The following is a 25,201-nucleotide window of genomic DNA, read 5'->3' on the forward strand; positions in this document are numbered from 1 at the left end:
CATGTAAAAATGTAGAGGATACTTTGGGTTTGCAGAAGTGCCTGATTAGGGTTTTCAGATGGCTCTGGCTGAGTTCAGTGCTTCTCTACCAAGGTGAGGTTAGGCCACTTGACGATGAGCTCAGCAGCACTGAAATAATGTGGCTAACACCAACTCCCGGTAGGAAGGCTGAAGAGCATAGTTTGTGTATAACTCTTGGAACGCCATGGTGAAAGCAGGCCCCTTGGACTCTCCAGACTGGAAGCACAACAGATAGTAAAACTAGCAGTTGGTTTTTAAAATTTCATAGGAAGCCATCCCTTCTGTGCTTACAATTCAGGGATAAATTGCAGTCCTGTAGAATCATTGCTGCTTCTGTTTTTCCAAGCGTCCACTTGCATCACAAATCTGAGCCACATGCCTTTGCGGGGTAGAACGCTGGCTGCTCTAAAACATAGTCCTTTGCTATAAACCAGCCTTCAAACATGCAACAGCAAGCCAAGGAGTCTCTTGCTGTGTCATGCCTTCCAAAATTCAGTCGATAAGCAGGTCCTCAGCAGAATCCAAATTTGCACCAGTCAGTCATGACCTGTACTGTGGGGCTTGGAAAATATCCAGTTGTTCTGCAGGGTGTGCTGGGAAGTGAGATGTTTCTGTGCAGGAAGTCCAAAGGGGTGGTGAGCAAGATCATGTTGTCCCAGTATTTTCTATTTTCCTGGTCACAATTTTTTACTATGCCCGAATACATTACTGCTTAGGGTGAAAGTAATGCATTTCTGGAGATAACCTTTGCCTTGTTCTGGGCTGATAGAAACAATTAAAAGTTATTCTAGAGTGTGCTGGATCTTCTGCAAATGCAGGGTACACTCGACAGAAGTTTGTAGGCAGCGCAGTCACTTCATATTAAAAGATAGGCAGATACTCTGAATCCAGGGCTGCTGAGCAGATGACAGTCTTAATTCTTTGCTTCATTTCCAGTGAGCTCTGTCCTTTGGTCCTCTGCAGTGGATGTTATTGCACAAGAAGGGAGAAGCATCTGATAGTGCTTTAAGACATTGGGTCTAGGAGTTTCACTGACTGCCATAGCAGTTCTGAGGACAATATCTAAGAAACTGAAGCATCCATGATTGTTTAGCTGAGATGCACATGGTCTCTGTCATGATTGCTTTATAAATAATTACCCCATCTTTCCTTACTGATTTTTTGTGGGTGTATAGCCTTTTAGACTGGAAATCCAAAAGCTGGCTCTGTTCGTTTTCTCATGAAATTGTAGCCAGAGCAGTAAATTCATAGTTAAGCGCTTACTCATGGGCTACTGTATTATAAATAACTCTTCACCTTGGCCCTGTTTCTCCAGCTATTATTCACTGTGAGTAGTACTTACTCATGAGCACAGAGTAGCAGGGAAGTAAATGATTCTGCTATCATTACTCACAGTTTTAATACCCTGGCACATCAGGAGGTCTGTTTTCAAAGGAGGCACTGCTCTCCTGGAGGAGAGGTAGCAAATTTGCTTGCCTGGTTGGAGTATATCTGCAAAAACTACCCCAAGGAATGGCTACTGAGTCAGTGCTCTCACAAATCAAGGTAGAGAAAAGCCAGGAGAAACTACAGGTGTATTTGGGAGTGGCTATGCCTGAAAGTGTCGTTATGGTTTATCCTTCTGTCAGAAGCGCAAAGCTGGCGAGCAGGTTATGATCACTGGTGGGAGAGCCATCACTTCGTCCCTCCTGCTTTCTCCTTGCTATTACACTGCTTTGCTTTCAAAGTGTAAATTAACTTAAAGGTTCAAAGCTTTTGGGAAAGATTCCAGAGCGCAGGTCATCTTTTCTGGGTGGTTTACTGGCTGTCCTGTGTTTGCCCACATCTCCAGTGTTTACCAGCTGAGGGAGTTTATGAAATTTTCATGTAGGAATTAGGTTGTTGCTCATCTTGTACCTTCTTGCTCATATTATTGACAGTACCGCTGAACTGCTTGAGGCAGATAGTATCTCAGTGATCACTGTGCTATTTCAGCTCTCCACTGCTGACAACATCAGAAGTGTTTTAACAGGGTTTTAATGGGCAGCCTCTGTAGCTCCTTGGAGGGTTGCAAATAGCTGCTGTGAAAAACCTTTTCTGCCGCTCTGAGCTGACATGCCCTCCTTTCCTCATCCAGCTGCTGCCTGCTCAGATGGCTGCAGCACTGCTGACAAGTCCGTATGATTTGGGCCAGGCACTGTGGGGACCATGCAAGTTCCTGCATCTTTTGGGTAAGCTGTGAAGAGTAACAACGTGGTTGTGAAACCACTGGGAAAAACAGCATGAGGAGACGGGAACCCAAACTGTGTTCAGAAATCCCCTCTTCTCTGTTAGCTCTTTCAAAGGGTAATCGTACAAGTTACACTCACGTACAGTGCAATGTTCTGTTCCTCACAACATTTGCAGTGATATCCCAGAGCAAGAGTTAACAATTCTGAAGAAAACAACCTTTATTTTGTAGCAGAAAACATCAAAAAGGGATTAAAAAAATCGCTATTTCTCAAGACAAAGCTTTGATTCGATAGCAGCAGTTTCTAGCTGACTGGTTGCCTTGCTCTGCTTGTTACCAGAAATGAGCCTCTGCTCTGAGCACAGCTTTCTTTGGACTATGTAAGAGCTTTCTCCTCCCTGTTTTGCTTAATATAGCTATAATGTGCCCTTTATCACACTTCAACTTGAGTAATCCCAGTTTAGAAATAGCGCATAATACCCATGGGAAAAAGCACTAGAAATGTACATTATAGAAAACATACAGATGAAGCTCAAAAGATCCACTGACGTGTAAATTTAATTAAAAAATTAGAGGTTTTCAATGAGGGCTTGTGTCTTCAATTTCCCCGTTTCCAGGAGTTCTTCACAAAAAAGTGTTTCTTTTTTGCATCCTTGGTGAAAAACCCACGGAGGAGTGTTAGCACCCCCCAGAAAAGTAGCTATTCTGTGCCACAGAAACAAAAAAAAATACCCAAAATATGTAGACTTAAATGAGGAAGAAAAATACGCACTTTCCTGTTTGATTTTGAGCCTCTTTAACAAAAGTTAAACTTTCCAGTAACCAGCATTGCATGAAAAAGCATGTCCTAACTGCGTGAATAAGCTTCCTTTTCACTGCATGTGCAACTTTAAGGTATTTCTGTAGAAGGCATGTGAGATTGGACATAATAGCTGAACTGGTGAGTGTGCAAGCAGAGGAGGAGCCAACAGCCGAAGAGGCAGGCTATAAATAGGCCTCATTATATAAAGCATCGCTGTTTGAAGAGGATTCTGCCTTAAATAAGAGAATCCCAAAGTTTTCCTGAAAATCTTATGAATTGCTCCATCTACTGCATGTTTAAAGGAAGAAATCCCCAGCAACAAACCCCCACCTTCCCCGGCAGGGTTTCCTGGCCAGGAGTGTGCCATGCAGAGCCGCCTGGCACGCCGAGGGTTACTGCAGGCAAACACACAACTGTGCTAAACCCAGGGATTCTCCTCTGCCCTCGATCCAGAAGCCTGAGTCAAAAGGAAAACTTGAATTTCTTGGCTACTAAAAATCTAAAGGTCTTTGAAACTTGCCAGGATTAAATGCTTTTCTGCACTCCATTCTTCTATCTGCTCTTCTTTCAGCAAACCCAATCACAGGCTGAACTGCTTAAATATCAGTGTATTATAAGAGCAACTTCTGCTTAATGCCCATTATTTCAGTTTTTAATGCAGTAAAGGCAGTGGCTCTTGTGGTGCTTTATTAAGACCAAAGCAACTGTTCAAAGGACCAAATCCTAAGCTTAAGGGAGAGAGAAAAACCCCTTGTTCGTGGAATTTCGGCCCCTTGGTAAATGGAGGAGCTGTTCAGAGCAGAGCCCTGACTTTCACACTTCTTTCTGCCTTCAAGCTTGTGGGTTCTGCTGTGAGTCGCAGCACTGAAAACCACTGTGGTTTTTGTTTCTCTAACTTCATTAATAAAAACAATTCATCAGTAGCTGATGCCTTTCAGAGTGGTTTTTCCCTGAGTCAGCTTACTGGGGAAGAGGTTCATTATAAATTGTAATTAGAAAAAGAAAAGCAATAGGCAAAAGGAAAAGCTTCTGATGTGGTGGACTTCTCTTAACATAATGTCTCAGCCTCGTTTCTTTGCAGCCAAAATGCTGTAATCTGGTTTATATACATCGTTCAACGTATGAAATGGCAAAAAAAAAAGAGTTTCAAGAGCTCTATGAGCAAGAGCAGAACTTGCTTGGGGATTATCTGTTTTAAATTCCAGAAGTTACTATCAAAACAGGAATTTCTAAGACATACTAACCTCGTCTTTGGAATGACAGAATTAGCAGTATTTGTTTGACAGCACACTTGAAGTGGGAGAGCTTTATAATGAGCTCTATGTTCATGTGAGGTTTCCTATGCTGCATGCGTTATGTATCTGTGCAGCTTGTACCACCCCTGGGTCAGACCCATACGTACCTGCTTGTTAATGACCTGCAGCAGTCATCTTCTAGGGCTTGGTGTACCTGGTGTGTTGCCAGCTTCGGAGCCATTAACAAGAGCTGAATGTGCTTATCCCTCTGCACTTCACCTTCCCTTCCCACCTCCCGTCTTGCGTGAGCTGTGGCAAGTGACTTGTGCAGCCATGGTGCGCTTCCAGACGATGGTGACAGTGTGTGCTGTTCCTTTCTGTTGGGTTTGATCTCGGTTGAGGGAAGGAAAGGGAGCATGTGCTGGTTTGGGCTTATTATTATGCATATTGTTTGTCACCTTTGTTGGTTCAGTTGATGCTTTGAAGTTAGTCTTGCATTAGTGTTGTGCCTCAGGCAAAATTGTTTACTGCTTCAGTGTTCATGTTATTTCACTTGCTTTTACGTTCACTTCTGTTTCATAGCTTTGCTCTGCCAATTTGGATATAATTGTATGAAACTTGGCTTTAGGTTTTATCCTGTAACTTTGTCTTACAGGATCCATCCTTTACCGTGCAGAAAGAGTTGTGTGAATAAAAGGCATTGGGCTAGCCTTGTTATTAGCAAGCTTCCCATTAACAGAAAGGGAGTATTTTTAATCTGGTTTCTGAAGGTGCAGGCAAGGTCAAAACCAATTAGAAATCAGAGCCACATTCATTCAAAAGGGCGAATCCTATGTAATTCTGCATCTTCATCTGGGTATGTTATGTGATTTCAGTGAGTCTGTAATGATCTGCCTAACCGAGCAGGTTTGCACTGTAGCAAGATCCATACAGGGAGATTTAAAGGATGACTGCATCACACTCCTACCCAGCTTTGCCCTTCTTCTCCGAGGTGGAAAGGCGGTGGGGGAGGCAGGGCAGAGGCCACCAACACAGCTGGCAGTGCTGTCTGAGGCTGAGCAGAAGATTTTGGCTTCCTATTGCTCTGTCAGGATGAGCAGGATTCAGGTGTCAAACAAATACATTTTTATCCTGAGTGTCTGGATTCAGGCAAGGTACTGCATAGCCAGTAAAGGGCACTTCCTTGCTTCGGGGTTGAAGAGTTCCCCCAAACTAGACCCTGTGTGTAACTCTCTAGGTTAATTCACCTAAGATAGTCTTCAAAATCTCCTTACGTGGCATGTGCTGCTTCAGCACGTGAAGCAAATGTAAGCTGCAAGGTAGTAATGAAAACAACAACAGAAGAGGAAATCTCCCTGTGCTTCACTGCGAGGGCTTGTGTGTTACCTGTGAGATACGTGTGCTGCCCTGGAGCATCTCCTGTATCTGCCCAGCAGCAAGGGGAGGCTGTAGGGTATGGAGCTGTCCTGGGCACAGCACCCATCATCTGTAGTGCAGGGTGCCCAGGTGAAGGCCACGCTGTGACACAAGACAGCTAAGATGCTGGTTCATGCGTTCTATTATCCGTTTTTATTTATGGCCCGATTCTGAAGTGTTTAAAATATGTAAACCATGGTGTATTTGAATCTTAAAGTCACTCCACTACTAGCATGCCTTTGAGAGTTTTCATTACAGTGTGCTTAGGTGGGAACAAATTGGCCTTGTAGAAAAGCATAGGGAAGTTGACATGTAGGATGCCAGGGGGACTCGAGCTTCTTCAGCTGGGTTTTGCAGCAGGAGGCAGCAGGGCTGGAGCGTGGCTGCATCCTGCCCCTCCATGGAGGTAGCACTTCTCTTACCAGTTATTTTGCCTCCAACTAGAGCTAGTCCTGGGGCAGTCAGGTATAGAATATTGATGCTTGATTAACGATGCCTCTGGCTTTGACAGAGGGGAGGTTGTGCCTGCTCCTGCTCCAGCCATCTCTGAGCAGGCTCCTGGGGAAGCCTCTGCCATCGCTGCGTGTCCTTCAGTGACTAGAGATAGGGTGACTCATCCTGCAAGTGTTTGCAATCACATGCTGCAGAGGTTTTTAGGCAAATTTTGTTTAAGCAACTGTCAGATGAAAACTATCAAAGCTCAGCTTTGTTCCTGTAAGTCTCAGAATATTCGTCATAGGTTAACAGGGATGAAAGCAGTCATGTGTAGCAAAGCCACACTGCTGGGCTCTTGTGCTCAGGAATTCAGAAGGAAATGAGTATCATCTCTCTTTCATTTACTTTCATTACTGTATCTTCCTTTATTTCCATGTGCTGAGGTCTGGCAGGCTTTGAACTAGCCAGGTCATTTCTAAAATGCAGTATTTACCCTATGCCACTTATTACGAGCCTGCATCCTCAGTGACAGAATTGATTCAGTTGGTGCTGCTGCACTTTTAATGTTACCTTTTATGTTCATGTTTGTTCCAACAGAGTGGCCACTAGCACAGACGACTTGAACTTGTATCACCCGCAAACTGACAACGCTGGAGCCACCAGTTTGTCATTATCCCTACTAGTGTATCTGATTTAATTTTGTGACAGTGGATTAATTCTTAAAATTGCAGTGCTTTTTGCTCGTTAATGGTCAGTAAATGATTCCGGGAGGGGGCGGGGGAATGGAATTCATCAGTTTTGTAGTCATTTTAATTCTTCTAGTTTTAAGTTGTTCTATAAATATGTCTTTATGGATGTAGTTTTACTAGCTTAAAAACATCTAATTGAAAACAGTTGCTTAAATCTCTTTGGATCAAGAAGGCAGTAATAAGCAAAGAGGGTATCTTATCCCTGCAATCCAGAAACGCTTAGTGACTGGTATACTCGGTGCATGTGTAATCAGCTTCTTGTTTCATCTAAAAACCTTAGCTCTCTGGTGTGATTTAGTACCTCACCAGCAGCATGGTTTTTCTTGTCTCTAAGATTATCAACTAGTGAAACAAAATATAAACCAAAATGGCACAACATACAGAAATGGCTTTAAAACTATTGAATTAATTTTTACTGTCTTGGCGTGTGTAAAATGTGTTCTCTGGAATATCACCAGGCTGCCGAAAAGAAAAAAAGCATTAGATTTGCCTTCTTGTAAGTTAACATTTTGTTGCACATTATGTGATGTTATGACTTAATGTTTGTAGCAGGCAGGACTGACTCTGCTGTTTTGTAAGGTACCCAGCAGATGAACCCGTAGCTCTTAGGTGAGGTCAGCCTGTGCATTTACCTATTGATGCTGCTTGTGATTCTGAAACCGATGCGCTCCAAGGGATAAACACTTAGCTATGCATACCTTTGCTTTCTGAAATAGCTATATTCTGCGGATTGGGTTTGGTGAGGGGCTTGTTGCTGTGATTTGGGTTTGGTTCATTGTCTACTGTTTGTTTAATGTCAGCAATTCAGGTCCTTTCTAGCTTATGAGATGTAATGACTGTAGACGTCATGCATGATAGTGAAATACTTCGGTTATTTGGAACGCTCTGGGTTATGTTGGTAATTCATTGAAACAAAAAAATTATTGATGACCACTCTGGTTGCTGGCCCTTTTTTAAAGGCTCATGCCTGCATCCCTCTGGCTTCAAATCTGGTACCATTTTCCAGAGTGATCCTTAGAAAGCGCTCTACCAAACCTCGGATGTCTATAAATGATGCGTGGCTCATTGCCAAGCTGGGAAGCAAGGAAAAGAAAGCCAGTCTGTGCTGGTGGAGAGGGAATGCAAAACCACGTATCTTTCTTCATGCAGGTGGGAAGTAACACAGGTTAACTTACATGGTCATCGGTGATCACTGCTTTGGAGACTTGGGTTCAGGTGACCAGCACTGTTCCCATGCTCAGTTATAACATCTCATTAGGAGTCATAAGTAACAGAGGTGATAATTTCATAAATCGCAAGTACACATCTCAATGTGCCCTAGATTGCATGGATCTTATTTCTTACTGCCTAAAGAGGCAGACTGTATCGTGGGCTTTCACAGAAGAATACACCCCTCTGCAGGTTTTGTCATTTCCCTTTTTATTCATTTTATTTCTAAATGTCAAAGAATTTCATACAACTTTATTTATCCTAAGTACTAAGAAGTTGCAGTAGGATCACGTCTTGCAGGTTGGGCAGGCTGCCTTCCCACAGTCTGAAGGAGTGCACACTTGTGCAGCTAGAGCATCTTATTCTTTGTTCAGGACTTAAAACACAGAGTTCAACCCCTGAAATTCCTTTTCTGAGTCTTTTTGATAAGCAAGTAGCACTTCACACAAGCCCATTGTTAAAAATCACTTGCTGTTTGGTGCAGAAGAAATGCGTAAGTGTATTCTGTCTGTCTAAAAGCCATCCATTACAAAAAATAATCAAACATCCCTTTTTTTCTTGTACATTTGTGTCATTCTGTGAATCAGAAGCATTTTATGTACTAAGGGCAATGTGCTTTGCTTTTGGAATTCCTGAGTTTCACTAAAACCCTGGGGCATAGTTGGTTCAGGAGACCTGAGGTGACCTGTGAATAGGAGCTGCTGTGTCCCTTTGCTGCTCAGTAAGATCATTTTAAAGAGAAATTGAAATACAGTGTCCAGATACAATAGAACATTTTAATCCAGAGAGAAAAGCAGTATTTTAAATTAGCTGATCTCTGGAAAGCCCATTCAGACATTAATTATTTCACACAGCTCTCCTCAGAGAGAAAGATAGGCAGTGTCCTCGCTTGTAAGTGACAAATCTGAGACAGAAATCAGATGGCGTTCCTGAACCCTGAGAAACCCCTTGTGCAAGCAGGGCGAGAGCTGAAGAGTTCCTGTATAGGCATTGGCAGGCACACAGCTTTGACTGCTGAGCTCTCTCTGCAGGCAGGAAAGGTGTAGGAGAAAGTAGGATCCTTTTTGCAGATTGTTTTGCTTTTGTTCATATGCTGTCTCGGTTGTGACTTCAAATAAAGGCTTTAGTTTTTCTCCTAAATCCCAGTGATTGACTGTCTATAAACATGCTGACAGTCTCAAAAATAATGATGAGAAATGTGCTCACTCTGCGTGTGTGTGTTATGTCCAACAGGAAGAAGTTAATGTTGTGTTTAAGCAGCTGGGCTACTGTCTTACCAGGGTTCCCTTCTTTGGTCTTCCCCAGCCTTCCTATGGGATCTCTTCCTTCAGTTTAAGGTAGCTTAAAATTAAGAATCCTTCTGGGCATTGTTTTGAAGTTGGATTAATTTCTAAAATCTAAACTATTTCAACCTCTGCAGGAGAGCAAGTGTGAATCTCTTTCCTCTTCCTTTCTCTGTGGGTGCAGTAGGATTATAACCCTCCCCTGCCTCTGCATTGCAAGTCATGTCTGTCCGGAGCAGCACATCCCCAGGGCCATGTAACACCAAATGCAGCCAGAGCTGCTGCAGGAAAATCACCAGAAGAGCAAGGGCTTGTTTTACTGCACCGCTTCTGATGATGCCTTTGGTTTTGGAACTGCTGATTTAATGGCAAGAGTTTTATCCTTGGCCCAAGTCAAGGTGCAGACCTAGAGTTGTGGGTCAGTTCTGATGGAAGAAAAATGGAACTGTTTTCCTACTGATGGGATGTCGAGCAGAGGGCTGCTGCTAGCTTGTGTTGGTCATGTGAAATGCAGAGTGAAGTTCTTGCATCAGTTGGGAATTTGGTGGAATTTGCCTCCATTTGACAGGGTTTCCAGATGGAAAGGAGCAACTCTGTTTCTGTGCAGTGCCATTTTCATTTACTTTTAGTGAGTTTGAGTTTGGGGCAGGGGATCTGCTGCTTTGCTTTCAGTGGCATGAAGACAGATGTTATTTCACCGGGCTATTGGAAGCTTTTTCTCACCCTGAAGTTCTGTTGTAGGTGCACATCTTTTGAACAAATTCCATTGGAAGTGTTATAAAGTTCGGTGCATTTTCAGTTATTTTAATGAATCCTTATTTTTCTAGCACAGTAGGTTAGAAATGCATTAAAGCTAGTGGTAAAGTAATTTATGAAGGGCAAATGGAGTTCAAAAGGTTCAAATATACGAGTTCAGTTCCAGCATCATTTGGATCTTCACACCTCAGTGTCCCAGTAGAGAAACTGGATACTGAGTTTTTACAGGTTTTACTGTAAAAACTGAGCCCTCCAGAACCTCAGAACTAATGGATTTTGCAGAAATGATTTGACTACCCTGGATGTCCATTAGCTGCTTTGCTTTTCTGTCTTTGCTGGAAACCTAAATGGCTTTTACTTGCACTTTTTTTTACTAGTTATATGTTTGAAAGAGATGTCTTTTGTATTACAGTAGCCGGTAGGAAAAAAGGGATGTACTCAGAAATTGTCAGAGCATTTAATCATAGTCTGGCCTAACTAGAATTTAAACTGTGTGTTGTCAAGAAAGTTTCCATCTGGAGCATACCAATCCCAAGCTGACTACATGCAGTTTTAATCTTCTGACTCTTGAATTCATTCTTTTTCGTGTGGCTTTGGTGGTGTTAAAATTTAATCCTCAGTAGTTACATTGTATTAAGTCTATATTTCTCTCCTTTCCTTGCATGTCCTACTTTATTACTGACAATGGATTCTGAAATACCCTGAAAATCTGTGGCTTCTAATATGGGGATGGTTGATAAAATGCCTTTCTACCAAATGGGTAGTTTAAGAAAGTTTCCTCTCTTATTTGTTGACCTTTTAGATACTTAGCAAAATTTAATACCTTGTAAAGTACTGTTCCTATTAGAGGGGCTTGGTTTTGATGGGAAGCTCTCAAAACTATCTTGCTGATTTAAAAGAATTTTGTGTCCAGTTCATCATATATTACTCAGACTGGTTTTATCTATATTACATCATGGATGAGAGTTAATTTTGTACACTAATATTAGAGGCAATCTCTATATTGCAAATGGAACAGAATAAGAAAACAATAGAAAAACCTATAGATTTTCAGGTACATGTGACAATTCTGGAAGTTTTACGCATGGAAAAACTGACTGGCATAACAGCAGAGGAATGGTAAAACCACTTCCATTTTGGAAGAGAAGGGGGATAGGATGGGTGTGTTTCCCCATGTCAAACAGCACTTGGAGAGGAAGGTAGTGTTGAAGCTGGTATGGTTCACCACACAAGGGTTTATTTTGTGGTGGAAAATCTAATCTTTCTGAGACCACTTCTCTTGGGTATCACTGTGAAGTCTGCTTTATATTGGGAGATTGGCATGAAATCCACAGCACTTAAGAGGATAGAGGCCTTTGTCTCCAAACTATACATTTTTTTTGGAACTATAAAGGCAGTGGAACAAGAAATGGTTTTAAGAATATAATGTTAAGATCCAACCTTGTAATCCTTTCTCGAGTAAAAGTATGTCATAGATCAATTTTATTGATTCATCTCTTTTTTCCATGTGTTTTAGAAGATTCACTTAAAAAAAAAGGGAACCTATTATATTTAACTAATGATCAAAGAATTAAAAAAAGGTTAATTAGAAGGGCCTACTCCAATTAGCCAGAATGACATCTTCTGGTTCCTTTGTAGGCACCATTTGATTGTGGGAGAAGCATCAGAGACTTGAGAGCTGTTGTGCTTGCTCAGTACTCTGCGATATTTGAAGCCCTTCTGTCCTTCCTTCCAATATTGTAGAAGGATGGATAATAAATACAAGCAAAGCATGGGAACAAAACAGGGAAGGGTTAGGAAGGGAAGGAACTGGGTGAGAGAAAAAGAGGTGATGCAGGGAGCTGCTGGGTGGGGGATGGCTCTGTGAGTAGATGTGTTCAGTTTTCAGGTTACAGGCAATGGGACAGAAGAAACAAAGTGAAGAGGAGGAGGAGCAGTTGAAAGGAATGAAAAGACAAGAGATTTATTCAGTAAGTAAATTAGAAATTATATCAGATGATAACTAGACAAAAACAAGAGCAGATCCCTGACTAATATAAGTTGTTCTGGCACCACTGACTTCTGCACCAACTCATGACCTGGACAGACTGGCTGAGTTGAGAGCAGAGCCTAATTTGTTAATCCGGACTTCCTTGTTTTGTGTACTTAAATCTGACGTTTTCAAACCTGGTAACTTAATATGCAACAAAAATAGAACTGGCGTAGGTACTCACAAGGAGAGGAGTGATAAAAAAGATTGCATGTCTGGTGCTCAGTGATCTTTGATGTCAGAGGATCACAGCTGTTAGTTTATAAGTTATAAAGAACATGGCTACTTTTATCTTGAACAAACTACATATTCTGGCTGATGAATATTGACGTGATTGAAGTGAGATGACATAGATTTTAATCAGTTGAGGTTCTGGCTCAATATGTGCAGTTCTAATTTGCTTTGTTCTACCTTAACGTATTAGATTTCTTGCAACAATATTAATGATTTAGGGAAAAATACATGTATTTGGAGAATATTTGAATACTTTGATATCTATCTGTCTCTCCATCCGAACTGCCCAGTGCAGGCAGCCGCGCTCTCTGCTTTCCAAGAAGGACCATAGCCTCTGACACTTTAGAAGTCAGTTTTCCTCCTCAGAAAAAAAGAAACACACAAGTATTTCTTCTGTTTGCGTTAAGCTATGGGGAAAGCAGCTCCTCCTGAATCGCCAGGCAGCTTCGTGCCTGGCCCTCATGGTTTACTGAGCTAAGGCCCCTTACCAACATACACAGAGAACTAAGAATTTTCTGTCTCTTAAACAACTCATTTTGATGGTCAGTTTGTTGGCCAAACGCTGATACACTTCCATTCAGATGTAAAATATAGAGCAAATGATGTGCAGCGTATTGCTATGGGATGCATTTTTGTGTCTGTGGAGCAGTGTAATGCTTTGGCCATCCCTCCTCCATGTCTGTTAAGGCACCTCCTGAAGTCAAGCTAAAGCTGCTTTTAAAATGCGCCAGCATCACTTGGATGTGGGTGAGGTGCAGCAATTTGGGAATTGCTCCCAGCTGGTGGAGAAATGATTTCCAAGCGAGCTGGGTGGCTCTTTAACTGCTCTTCCCAGTAGAAATAAGCTGAAACACACCTAAATTGTTGCTTTGACAAATAAGCTAATGAGCCACTCAAGTTGCTTTATGCATTGAATGTAGCTGCTTGACAGTTATTATTATTTTCTAATTATATTAAGTTATAAATTATTAACAAGTGTTTAATTTTAGTCCAAACAGACCCAACAAAAGGGATTTGTCCAGTTATGAATTGCAGCAAAACACAAAATGGTTGAGCTTTTAGTGTATGCAAACTGGGAGACCCTGCTTACTTCTCCCTCTTTCAACAGCCAGTCATGAAACTTTCTTGACCTTTTCACCTTTAAACTTTATTTGAACTTGGAATGAAGACTTGTGAATTGTGGAGAGGGGAAGAGGAAAAAGAGCAGGGGTGGGGGCTGGAGGAGGGAGGAGGTCTGATTATATGTTACCCTAACAGTAATACTAGCAAAATAATCCTCCTCTTGTGCATGAGTGTCTGCTACTGCAAGCTTCAGGGTAATAAGCTCACATGACATGCCTAGAGGCTAATGCTGGCCTATGCTGCTTCTCTTTTTTTTCCTTGTACATATTTAAACAAAGGCTGATTATCCAAACAAGAATTGGGACTGCATCAACTAGACCAGTTAAATTATAGTTAGTAAAACTTGGCACCTTCGGAGCTTGGAATGTTACAATTACAGCTGGATCCTCATTTGTTAGGCAGCCTCACAAAACAATAAAAGTGGAGATTTTTATCTTTATAGGACACAGCTTAACTCTTTGAATACAGAGGACTAAGTGCCAAATATTACAGTTAGTGCTTAGACATACTATTCCAAGCCGATAAATGCGACTAAACAGTTGTATCCGTGCTCTATAGGACATAGGGCAATGGGAGCTGCTTTGCCAGCGCTCGGACGGATGCTGTGGCACTTGTAGAGGACGTTCATTACCCTCCAGGATTTCTCTTGAGATAAGGAACGAGCACACAACAAGCAGTTTGTTGTTTGATCTCACTTATCTTGTGCTGCCCTTTTGACAGTACCACTGTGGTTTTATTTTAATTTCTCTTCTTCCTGTATTTCCTGTTGCTATGAAAAAAGCTTGTGTCTGTGTGGGATCTAGATGGTCCCTGGAGCTGGGCCTGATTTGCGCCTCTAGGATGAACTGGAAAACTGTCTTCAATGCTGGCTTCAAATTATTAGCAAATTTTTCACTCTAACCCACCATGGCCACCAGTATTGGCTCTCCCCATCACCGTCCTCCTGGGGCTGCTCTGGGCCGGGTAGGTTGTAGAGGATGTGCAGTTACATTTCATTTTAACATACTGCTGTTGACCATGCCAGGCTCGTTTTCCCTTCTCTGGTCCTACAGAGAATTGGCTTTGAGTAGTCACTTGCAAAGCCAAACTTTGGCTTTCTTGGTTGTGTAATATATGGCTCTGGTTGCCAATCAGAAAATTAAAGTCTCTTCCTAAAATTAAACAGAGAGTCCTTATCATTAACCTAGAACAAATCAATGCCTTTGCATTAGTTCACATGGAGCAGGGCCAATTTACAGCTCTCCCTGATCTGCCTGGGGGAGTTCTTTGTCCATAGGTTTATCTCAGCTTCTTTTTTAAGCAAGTGTTTATTGCTTCCATTTTCTGAAAGCCTTATTGAGTTATAATGATTGAAACATAAGCAGTCAAGACGATCCAGAATGTCTGCAGAAGCCCACCAGCTAGATCATGTTTACCAGCCTATACCAGGAGTTTTATCTTTTGTCTTCTTTGCAGAGTATAAAAGCAAGCTTTCATTAAAGTGTGAAAAACTTTGTTTCCTTCATTATGATAGTTTCACCATGTTTCAGTGTACTTTCTTCTCAGTAGTGATAACTAATTTGGATGACATGTAATTCTGCCATCAAGATACCATGGGAGTTACGAGAGCAAGCAGTAGGTAGTTTTGAATGGAAGGACATTTAGTTTTCTTGCATTGAAAACTGAGAAGTCAAAGATTCTTAATCAAGATAAACTTGCAGATTCATAAGGTGCAGCTTAGGCTGGGAGGAATGATACCAACTGGAAATAAGAAAGACCTAAGGAAAAATGGTGAGTTAATGTTTACTCTTTTATTACTGCTTTAATCGAGTGACTTTACAACATGACCTTTTAAATTGTGGCTGGTTTAAAAAGGTGTATTTGTGTGCCGCAGGCCCATAGAAAGTGCTGGTGAGTGCAGTCTGTCTGCTCCTGAGCTCTAGGCTGGGCCAGCTCCATGCTCAGGACAGAGCCCAACACAGGGGCTTTATAGTCAAACACTCAAAGTTTTCCATGCTTGTAGCTCAAGGGAGAGCTCTCTCTGTCCTCAGGACTTGGGGCAACAGCCACTTTCCATAAAACTCTTGGGTTTTTTTGTTGGAGACTGTTGAGCCTACAGGAGGTAATGCTGCAGGAGGAGGAACCAAAACCTGGATTCCGAGGGCATATGTTTGCACCTTGTCTTCTTTGAACGTTACCTGCTGTGTGTTTGGGAGGCAATCAAGGGTTTCTTCTCCCCACTGTGGGAAGGAGTCTGATTCTTGCCCTGTGCTTCCCCTGTCATCTGCTTTTAGCCACACCATTGAGAAGTGGGGATGCCCCAATTAGTCTTCAGCGTGACAATATTTAATATCAAGCAACGATATTTGGCTCCTGGCCAGAATCAATCCTTTATTTATTACATCTGCTGTCCTTGCTTTTTTTCTGTATTGAATAGACTCACCTCATGCCATAGTGGGATGATTGAAATAGTGCTTTGCTGATTTAAGGGACCCAGCTTTACAACCTAGATACAAATGTCTGAAGTACCTGGAATAGCCATCAAGAAAATATCCTTGGTAGTAAAATAGAAAAGAGAGGTTAGCTGATCCACTAGGTATTGCAGATGAGATGATCACGTAGCTGTTGACAGAGGGAATCTAAAATTTCAGAACCTGTCTTCAGACAGTCTGAATGTATTTTCAGCTGCCAAGAAGTGAGCAGGAATGATCCATGGATAAATGAGAGCAACATGCAGCATCTGCAGGAGACGGTTTCAGGACAGCAGCTTGCTTTTCAATTGGTTTCTAAAACGCTAATTAAGAAACAGTCTTGGATCAGACTGTAGGTAGCCAATACTGTATTCAGAAATTATTCCCTCTTGTATTGGTTCTTATCTGTGGTCTTACCTAATTCATCTTGTCTTTTTCCCTCCTCCTCTGCTCAGTAGATTTATTCCTGGATGAGCGAGGGGGTGAAGGAGAGGAAGCAGGGCAGGCGATAGTTACCATTGCAGAGGTCTTTCAGCACTGTAGTTCCCACCCTCTTCCTTTTTCTTCCTTGCGTCATGAATTTATTGTGAATTAATATTAACTTTAACCTTAAAACAATTCTGATTAAATCACAGGGCAAGTAAAGAAGCAAGTTCATGGTGTAAGAGTCAAAGTGAGAAGAGGTCCTCAGTAAAATGTCATCAGGCAGAGCTATACTTGAGAAAGAGTAATTGTTGTAGAGCATGAGTCGTATGCACCATCACAAAAAGGAGACACTGCCCCTCATTCTAACCTGATGTACTGTAGCTTCTGCAGGAGACCAGGAGGCAACCTCCATGTTACAGACACTCTCGGGCTGTGTTCCTGTAAAGAATGTTTTAAATCAGTTGTGGAAGTGAAAAGAGACAACTTTTCACAAAAACGACCATTATTTAAGAAAAAAGAAAGAATTGATTTTGAACTATTTTCTTGCTGAAGCTATTGCTGCAAAAGCCACTCCTGATGCTCCAGATGCATTGTAAGAAACAGTTATTTTCAATTTATTTAATTTTAATTAATATTGTGTATTATCAAATAGTTTCCTTAAAAGAACCACTTGAAGAGTTGCCTTTTTATCTCTATTTTGATTTTTCAGCAGTGGTTGGTGCACACACACAAATAGCTGTAAGCCTTCTGAGGCTAACAGAGACACAAGTGGTTCGGGGTTTGTTTGAATCAGATTTCTCAGTACAGTCAGTCTCGGGTGAATGGAACAGCAGCCAAGCCTGTTGGTTCTTGTGGCTGTTTGTTTAAGTTTAATTAAAGAAGCTTTTGCTTAAAAAGAAGGGGGGACATTCCGTTTAAATGCAGGTATCTGTGATAACAACTCTAATTTATCTTTTTCTCTCGCAAATTGTGTTTGGAATAGAGGTTTACATAGATGGCCATAGCCGAAAATAATACGGAGATTCTATTTATGCCCCAAGTTAAGAATTCCCATCACTGGCAAATCTTAATTTACTTCTTCATCTGATTTCTGATGGGAAAAATCTAATTGCTTTTGTACTGGAAATAAAGTTGATTGAACTCGGAATTTTTCCAGTGGCTCTAAAGGTTATTTCCCAAGCAGTGCTCTTTTGCAAACTGCAGTGGATTTTAGTTTATCTGCTTCCTTCAGCAGATGAATGTTCAACATGAATATACGTAGGGAAAGATAGGCTCCTATTACTGTGTTAGCCATATTGATAGGCAGAACGTTATTTGACCTCCAGAATTTCACGTGAAATCTCTTCTTTTAGACACGATGGCAGTAACATCCTAGAGATGGAACTGTGATACAGCAATCAGCTAAATATAACTTCTGTGGTTTTCTTTGTTTTATATCGAGCTCTGTAATTTCTTTCTAGAACAAAACGCTTGAGGACTTTTGCTGCCTATAGGAACTGTTCAATCAGTATTAACATGCAACTTGTCAGGAGCACATTCTTAGAAATACTTACTCTGATTTCCCTAGGCTTTGAATCGAAAATGCCAGTCATGAAAAGTGGGGGTTTATTTGTGGGGTTTCGTTTTCTAAAGAATGATAGAATTTCTGTTTGGTTTGGGAAGCTAAAGATAGAAAATAAAATGTTCCTTGCCTTTTTGTTTCATAGAATCATGTAATTTACATTTATTCCTTGTAGTAATTTCATTTGACCTGAGCAGTACCTGTTGGTGAAAGGAGAGCTGATCATAGGCCAGCAGCTTTAGCATTCAACACAGTTTGCCTTGACAAACATATTTAAGATGATCAGTGAAAACTGGGTTTTCTTGTGAGATATCCAACTCTTTCTGGTTTAGGCAAATCCAGAGCTATCTGGGGACTTGTGCTGCTGGAGGGAAGTTTTGCTTTCTATAGCAATCCCAAGGAGAAATGTTCAAAGTAAGGATGGTGTTCTTTAAACTGTCATCAAACTTTCCAAGCCTCAAAGGTTTACACCAAAAGCAGCATTTGAAAGCTCAGGTAAGTTTGCCTTTTACCAGGACCCTTTCACAGAACTCATTTTCCCATCACTTTGGCAAATCCCATTCAGTTATTATTCAACCAGCATGGATGGATCTGCCCTCAGAAGCGATTGCTGGTGCTGCATTTTGTAGACATCACGTTGCTGAAAATGAGTCAAAACTACACAAATGGCTACGGTTGGGTTTGCTTTACGTATGTTGGAATTACTTAATCGGTGGCATTACTTAACTCAAAAGACCAATTGGGTTTGTAATTACAGTAACATTTTTGTCTGCCAAGTTACTTTCAATATAGCAGGTTTAAACTGATCCAATTAGTAGTGAAATTGGTGTAATTAAGCTGGCTGTTAATGAAACGCGTGCACGCACTCTGCCTTTCACTCGGTGCGTTGGGGTGGGGGGGGTTAATTATCCTTGTTATAGAAAGCAAATTTCTCTCCATATAATCTTTATTTAAAGCCTTTGTGATGAGTCTCTGTCAGGTAATGGGGTGGAATATGATCTTGAGGATAACTTGCCTAATTCTTGGGGGCTTGGACTTCTTGTGGCCTGAGGTCCTGGTGTTCAGTTGCACTTTGGAAGATACACCTCCAGCAAGGGTTGACTGTTGCCATCGTAGTGCCAAGAGATTAATCGGCACATGGAATGAATCAGCTGTTTGTTACAGCAGGAACCATGGTAAACACTTGACAGGGTTCCCCATGGTGTGGCTTCCTTGGTATTGAGAACAGCTTAGCAGCAAGGGTCATCTGTGGCTGGTATCCTTGCAAAAGTCAAGTTAAAACTACTTCAGAGAAGGCCCAGCAGAAGCCCTTCAAGACAAGGGAGGCACTCTGCAGTCTGCGGAGATGCTGCTTAAACTTGCTTCGCAGTTGCCTTCCCTGCAGCTGATGAATACAAGATTTCAGTGTTCCCAGTCCATTAATCTTCACAAGCACATCTGCAGGCTCAAAAATATTCTTAAAAACAACATTAAAGAAATTACAAGCGCAGATAATTTTGAAGATAAAAAGAACTAAAAAAGCAACAATAAACTTAGTTTGCTTCTTTATGTGCTTCCCAATCCAACGTGAGAGAGGAGCTTTGCCGTTTAAAATAGTTTAATTGCCTAAGAGGAAAGCTTTGAAAAGCAGTTGTTCCGCAAGCGTTGCGAATGCAGTTCCCACTGTGGGATACCCTGGCCTGCATTGTATCAAGTAATAGTATCTTGCAAGTCAGAAGGATATTAGGGAGGTGTTAGAGACAGCACAGGAGGAGCTAGTTAATGTTGGGGGGGTGAGAAAGTTAATTATGTTGAAAAGAAACTAGTGGTGAAGGTGTGTAGGAACCAAATCGTAGGAAAGCAGGCTTTGGTATTTGAAGGAGTACACAGCTAAACTGGGTAGCTGGAGCCATTCTTTTCTAGCACATTTGTTGATACAAATACGATAACAGTGATGTCCAGATGACTGATATTTCCTGAAATAGAGTATTTTTAAGGGTTCCTTTTATCTTTTGAAACTGCAGCTTAATGAGCAACAAAACCCGTGCTCAGTTTTATGACCCTGGATTTCTGTTTATTTTATCAAGTACTTTCCTAGTAAGAAGATACCCAGAAAGCATGCCAGGTAACTTTGTGATCGCCTTCCCATTTATCCCAGGAGTACTTAAAGACCTTATTGTATAAGGCAGCGTCTGCTTCAAGGGAAGACGAGTCAGTGCAGTAAAACCTCCTTGTAGACTCTGCTCCCCACTTCCAGCAGGGAATTGCATTGTGAGGAAACTCAGGGCTTTCAGCTCAGGCAGGATCTTACCATGAATCCACCTTCTCCCAGTGCCTTTTGGGCTGAGATGCTGCCAGGCACCTTCTGCCAGCTCCGGCAGCCGTGGTGGGACAGAGGCAGCCGTAACATCTCCAGTGGCTGCTGCGAGGTTCGCCAGCGCGGCTTTGCTCCCAGTTCCTGTATCCCTCCCCGAGCCAAGTGTTCCCAGCCACACCAGGAACGAGGCACCAAGAGCAAATGGAGCAGGGAAGGGACAGAAGTTTGGGAATTTGGGTTAGCCCTGACTTAGATCAGATTTTTACCAAAAGTAGCTGGGTTCTAAGTTCATTTAAAGAACTAATTTTCTGGATTGGAGTGGTTTTATAGTGAAGGGATGTTGTAAAGAGTTGTTTATAATGGAGTTTATCTTAGACTGAAACCGTTTGCCAGGCTAATATCAGGAATGGTCTGAAAAAGCCTTACAGTGGTGGTAGCTTAAGGAAGGGGACCAGGGTGGGGGAGAAAACCTAATAAAAATAGCTGAGATCATTCAACAGTTATCAAGAAACAGATACTGCAGTTTTATAACAGAGAGCACTAAAAGTATATGCACTCTTAAAAGGCAATTAAAATGTATACTCCAAAACTATAAAACATTTTCTTTTCATCTGGAACATTGAGGGCAGATTACAACACATTAATAACGTTTTGTTTACAGTTCAGTTTCTGATGGCTTCCAAATGCAGTCTGTGTAGATTAACCAGAAGGAGTCCAGTTCTCTTTTAAGAGAGCTTGTAAAGGAAAGCAATGTGGTAAGATTGTTATGAAAAGCTAGTGTATTTAGGAAATAGCACTTAGCAGGGTCTCTCTGAATGGCTGCCAGGTCAGGAAGCTGAAGTGCAAGGCTTGGCCCTCGTTCAGGCCCCCCAGTCCCGGCTCCTTGACCACACAGTACGTCAGGAGCATGTCACGGCGAGCCAGGAGCTCCACCACGCCTCCGCCGCTTGGCACAGGCATTTTCACATAACCCAGGGCTCCGGAGGGGAGGGAGGCACGCCGGGGCCAAGGGAACAGGCTGCTTATTAAAATAGAAATGGATAAATAAAAAAAGCATGGGAATGGAGCGGCCACTCGGTCCCGTTGCCGCAGTTAGCAGCGCCGGCTCCGCGGGGCGAGGATGCAGAGAGAGCCCGCTGGTGGCAGAGGGATCGCGCCCTCCGCTTGGGAAGCTCATCCTCTCACCATCCCATAGGCCTTGCATGAGCTGTACCTCTCAGTAAAGGAATCAAGGAGTATGTATGAGGAGGTTGTCCCAGCGAGTTCTGTATTAAACACACAGGGAACTGTGGGTGGCTCGGTGGCATGGCCGGGCTGGGAGCCCTGAGGCTGCAGGTCGCCTTGACTTTAACAGGCTTCTGGGTGGCAGGATGTGGGAGCAGAGCACGGGTTCCTGGGTGAGGTGGCCACTGGGCTTTGCGCTTGTGCAGGGCAAGGGGAGCTGTCGAGGTGCCTCAGGCTGTGGAATGGGCACTTGGAGAGGCTGCTGGGGCTGGACGGGCACCTGAGCTCCACTCCTGCCACACGAGTGGCTTTAGTTTATCCACTGAAGGAATTCCTTCTCAGCATAACTGTATGAATCCTCATTCTCATCCTGACGTATTCCCTCCGCACGATAATCTCGCTGCTTTTTAAATAGCAGCAATGGGGGAATGCAGCATGTTTAATCAGTGCTGGTAAGGTGTATCAGCTTTCTCTAAGTCTTACCAGTGTAGGAACTTGCCATGCAATCTCCAGTGAAGCCTTAAATCGTGTATTGCTGGACAGGCTTTGCCTCCTCTCCCTCTCCATCTCCCTGAACTCAGCTGTCCCAGCTTTCTGAGGGACTGGTTGAGCCATAGGCACTGTTTAGATTTGGTTTTGCCTGGTGGATCAAAGCGAGGACATCCCAGTGAGCCCAGCAATCCTGTTTGCGTGCTTACGTGACCCAGGTGCTTTAGCTAAATCAGAGTGGCATTTTGGTGTATATTTAGTTCAGTTCATAATACTGCTGGCACTGCTGGTGGCTTTTCCACTGCTATTTTGTATTCTGCCCTGTGGACCCAGCACACAGTGGGATTCTTTGGTACCTCTCTGCAGCCAGCTCTGTAGAAACCCACCAGGAAACCCACCAGGCATTAAATAGAATAATATGGCAGAGAATCTTTATCTGAAATGCCACGGCAGTACATTCTCTATTAAATGCAAAGGGAAGATGATTGCTCTCCAGCCACTCCTTCAAGACAGAGTTGTCCTTCGGCCGTGCTGTATAAATAGCTGCTGTTCATTTGTACAGGCTGTGAGCATGGCCATCGAACCACTCTCACACCCTCAGAAATGGATCTCCTGGTTAGAAAAATCCGCTTTTCACAGCCACCGAGTTCACTTCAGAAATATTTTTACTGAGAGATGGGGGATAAAATGCATGGTTACGTTTAACACTTGGTACACTGGTGCCTCCTGCCTTCCCTGGGCAGAGCGGGGAGGGTTAGTAACATGTTGTACATTAGCAACTTGTACAGTTGATGGGAAAATCTAATAAATTGTCATTACTCAGAATTGAGTAATTATACACAGAATTAAATGTGTGCATGCGTGTATGGGAGAGAGGAACTTCAACTTGTTATTGGGTTCAGACAGTGACTCATTAAGCCATCCTAATGCCTCGGATATGCAGCAGGAGACTCTGAATGTTAACACTTACATTCTCATCTCCATAAATGAGGATTTGAACACATAATTCCCTGAGATGAGACTATACCTCTTGATTTTTATTTCTAAATCTATGCTAAACTGGCAGATGTTAGGGAGTAGCTTTTAGCATTTTTCATTTAGGTTCTGATTAAAAGATAAGTTTTTTTTCTTAAAACCAGCAAAACTAATTATTCATGAGCGCAAAAATCATCATCCCTGGCTAGCAGACGTCTCAATTTAGGGTCAGCAGCAGATAACATGAGGTCTGTAACAACTGTTGGATCATTCAGAATGCTTCTGAGTCCCTGAATGGTGTTTCTGGTTTTCATTATCCGAAGGAATAGAGGAGAGGAGGAAGTTCAGGGAGCCACTCTTGCCTTTGCTCCCCCAGTGGCCATCCACACATCGTGAGGGCCGTGTCAGTGTCTGGTAGGATGTGGGTTTGCTCAGAGCTGCAGGGGTTCCTCTGCTTCTGCCTTGTTGGGCTTCAGCTCTCGGGTGATCGTTCCCAGGGACTGAAAAAGCTGAGAAGTGAGAAGGAGCAGAAAAATCAGGGTTTAAGCTGTTCCAGGGTGACTGAATTCCTTCAGCTGCCTGCGGACTTGAAGGCCTATTACTGGAATAACAGTTTTCCCGTATTTATTATTCATATCCTGTACAGTTATTGGTTATTTGTCACCACACCTTCATTACTGTCAGGAAAGCCATTCTGCACTGGCAGGATGAAAACGTATTCAGTTTCTCTCCTGTATTCCTGTTTTGCTTCCTGACGTTGTGCAACACCTGAAATGGTGATCCTTCGGGCAGTTAGGAGCAATGTGGACTGCTACAGATTGTACCACTGTGTGCTGTCTAAAATCCGTGGCCTGAAGAAAAAAAGAAGTATCTGATTTCATTAGCTGAGAGATCATAATCCAATTGTTTTATTTTTAATTTCTCTTTCCTGAGCTCTTTAACAGATGCTGCTTTTTGGCCCTTTGACAGAAGCCTTTTAGCCTTCCTTATGAAAAGCACAGATTGCAGCCTTCCGTGTGGGCATTTCTTGACTTCGACGGTTAACCTGAGAAGGCAGAAAAAAAGTATTATTACATTGCTACAAGCTGCCAGGTCCTTGCTAATAATTTAAAGGTGTGGGTGCGTGTGTTGCTCTTGTGTAATATCAGTTCTCTGTGATTTTGTAAACAGAACCCTGTGAACTCTGAGTATCCCAACTGCGGTGTAAAGGCAAAACTGAAATTACTCATTTAAGGTCATCTGTTTTTACTGACACACCAAAGGTCTAGGAGAAGGAGTGAGCAAGCATCATATTTCTCAAATGCAAAATTTTACAGTGGGAACGTGTTATAAAACATTCTGCCAGTGTTGTTTCCCTTGGGATTTAGAGTGAGAGACATGAAGGCTGACAACTCTCTTCCTGTTGTAGGTCAGAGCTTCAAGGAACTCTGTAATCTTCCCACCAGCTTTACTCTCTCCTGGAACTCACGGTTAAAATTAGATGCTGGCTGAACTTTAGCAGTTCAATTTGAAAGCTTTCAGAGGCAAAGTAAAACAACTGCAGAGGAGAGCTTTCTCACAGTGCCATTTTGAGAAGCCACTTTGTACAGAGTAACATGGTTTCGCTAACCGATGGGTCCTTGCATAGATGTTACCATAAATCATGATTAACAGGAGAGGCAACGGGGCATCATGGAAATAATCTCAGTGTGTACTTTGTCTTGCAGAGAGGTATCTTTCTTTAGGATATTACATTACCTTTTGATTTGATTTTTTTCCCCACTTACTCTTTCACCTCTTGCCCCAACGTTTGTCAGTGACAGCAGCACGCAAGCAGTTCAGTGCCCCAGCAGAATGCAAAAGATCAAACAAATGCAGGGAAAAGAAAGGGTGGCGAGGCCGTACTGTGCATGATGTGAGTTACGAACTGCCGAACCAAGAATCAGCCTGGAGTTCCAGCAACACGGGAGAGCCTCGGCATACAGTGCAGAAGGGCGAGGTGTTCTGCTTAGTCTCTGCTGCAGGAGGCTGTACCCTTCCCACTTATAACTCAGCCTGGCTTGATTACCCTTTTTATTCGGGACTCAAAACAGCTTGTAAATTTTTTTATCATGCCTTCCCAGTGTATTGGAGCCTTTGCTTTCTTTTGCCCACATCTGTTTTCCAAACTCATTACTTTCATGTTATTAGGTTCATTTAAAATGCTGTGTTTATTTCCATCCCACAAGTGTATTTTTTACCTTTTGAAATAATGCAGTGACTTCATCAAATGATGGTTTGTTTTATAAAACCCACCATTTA

The 25,201-nt window shown here is 42.4% G+C and overlaps 1 protein-coding gene across 12 annotated transcripts in view; it reads left to right on the top strand.

The window, feature by feature from the left end:
- Nucleotides 1-25,201, top strand: part of BCAS3 (BCAS3 microtubule associated cell migration factor) — a 361,207-nt gene that overhangs the window by 244,499 nt on the left and 91,507 nt on the right. Inside the window, exon 24 of one of the 12 annotated variants that reach the window (XM_057407132.1) lies at nt 6,716-6,868. The exons of the other annotated variants lie outside the window; for them this stretch is intronic. Within the exon in view, the coding sequence (XP_057263115.1) occupies nt 6,716-6,741 (26 nt within the window). The 3' untranslated portion in view covers nt 6,742-6,868. Of the gene's footprint in view, nt 1-6,715; nt 6,869-25,201 lie in introns of those variants that run through there. 12 annotated transcript variants of the gene reach the window in all.

Source organism: Pezoporus wallicus, unplaced genomic scaffold (assembly GCF_028554395.1).
Source record: "Pezoporus wallicus isolate ANWC-B61680 ecotype Strahan unplaced genomic scaffold, APGP_CSIRO_Pwel_v1 contig_10389, whole genome shotgun sequence".
Classification (NCBI taxonomy): Eukaryota; Metazoa; Chordata; class Aves; order Psittaciformes; family Psittacidae; genus Pezoporus; species Pezoporus wallicus.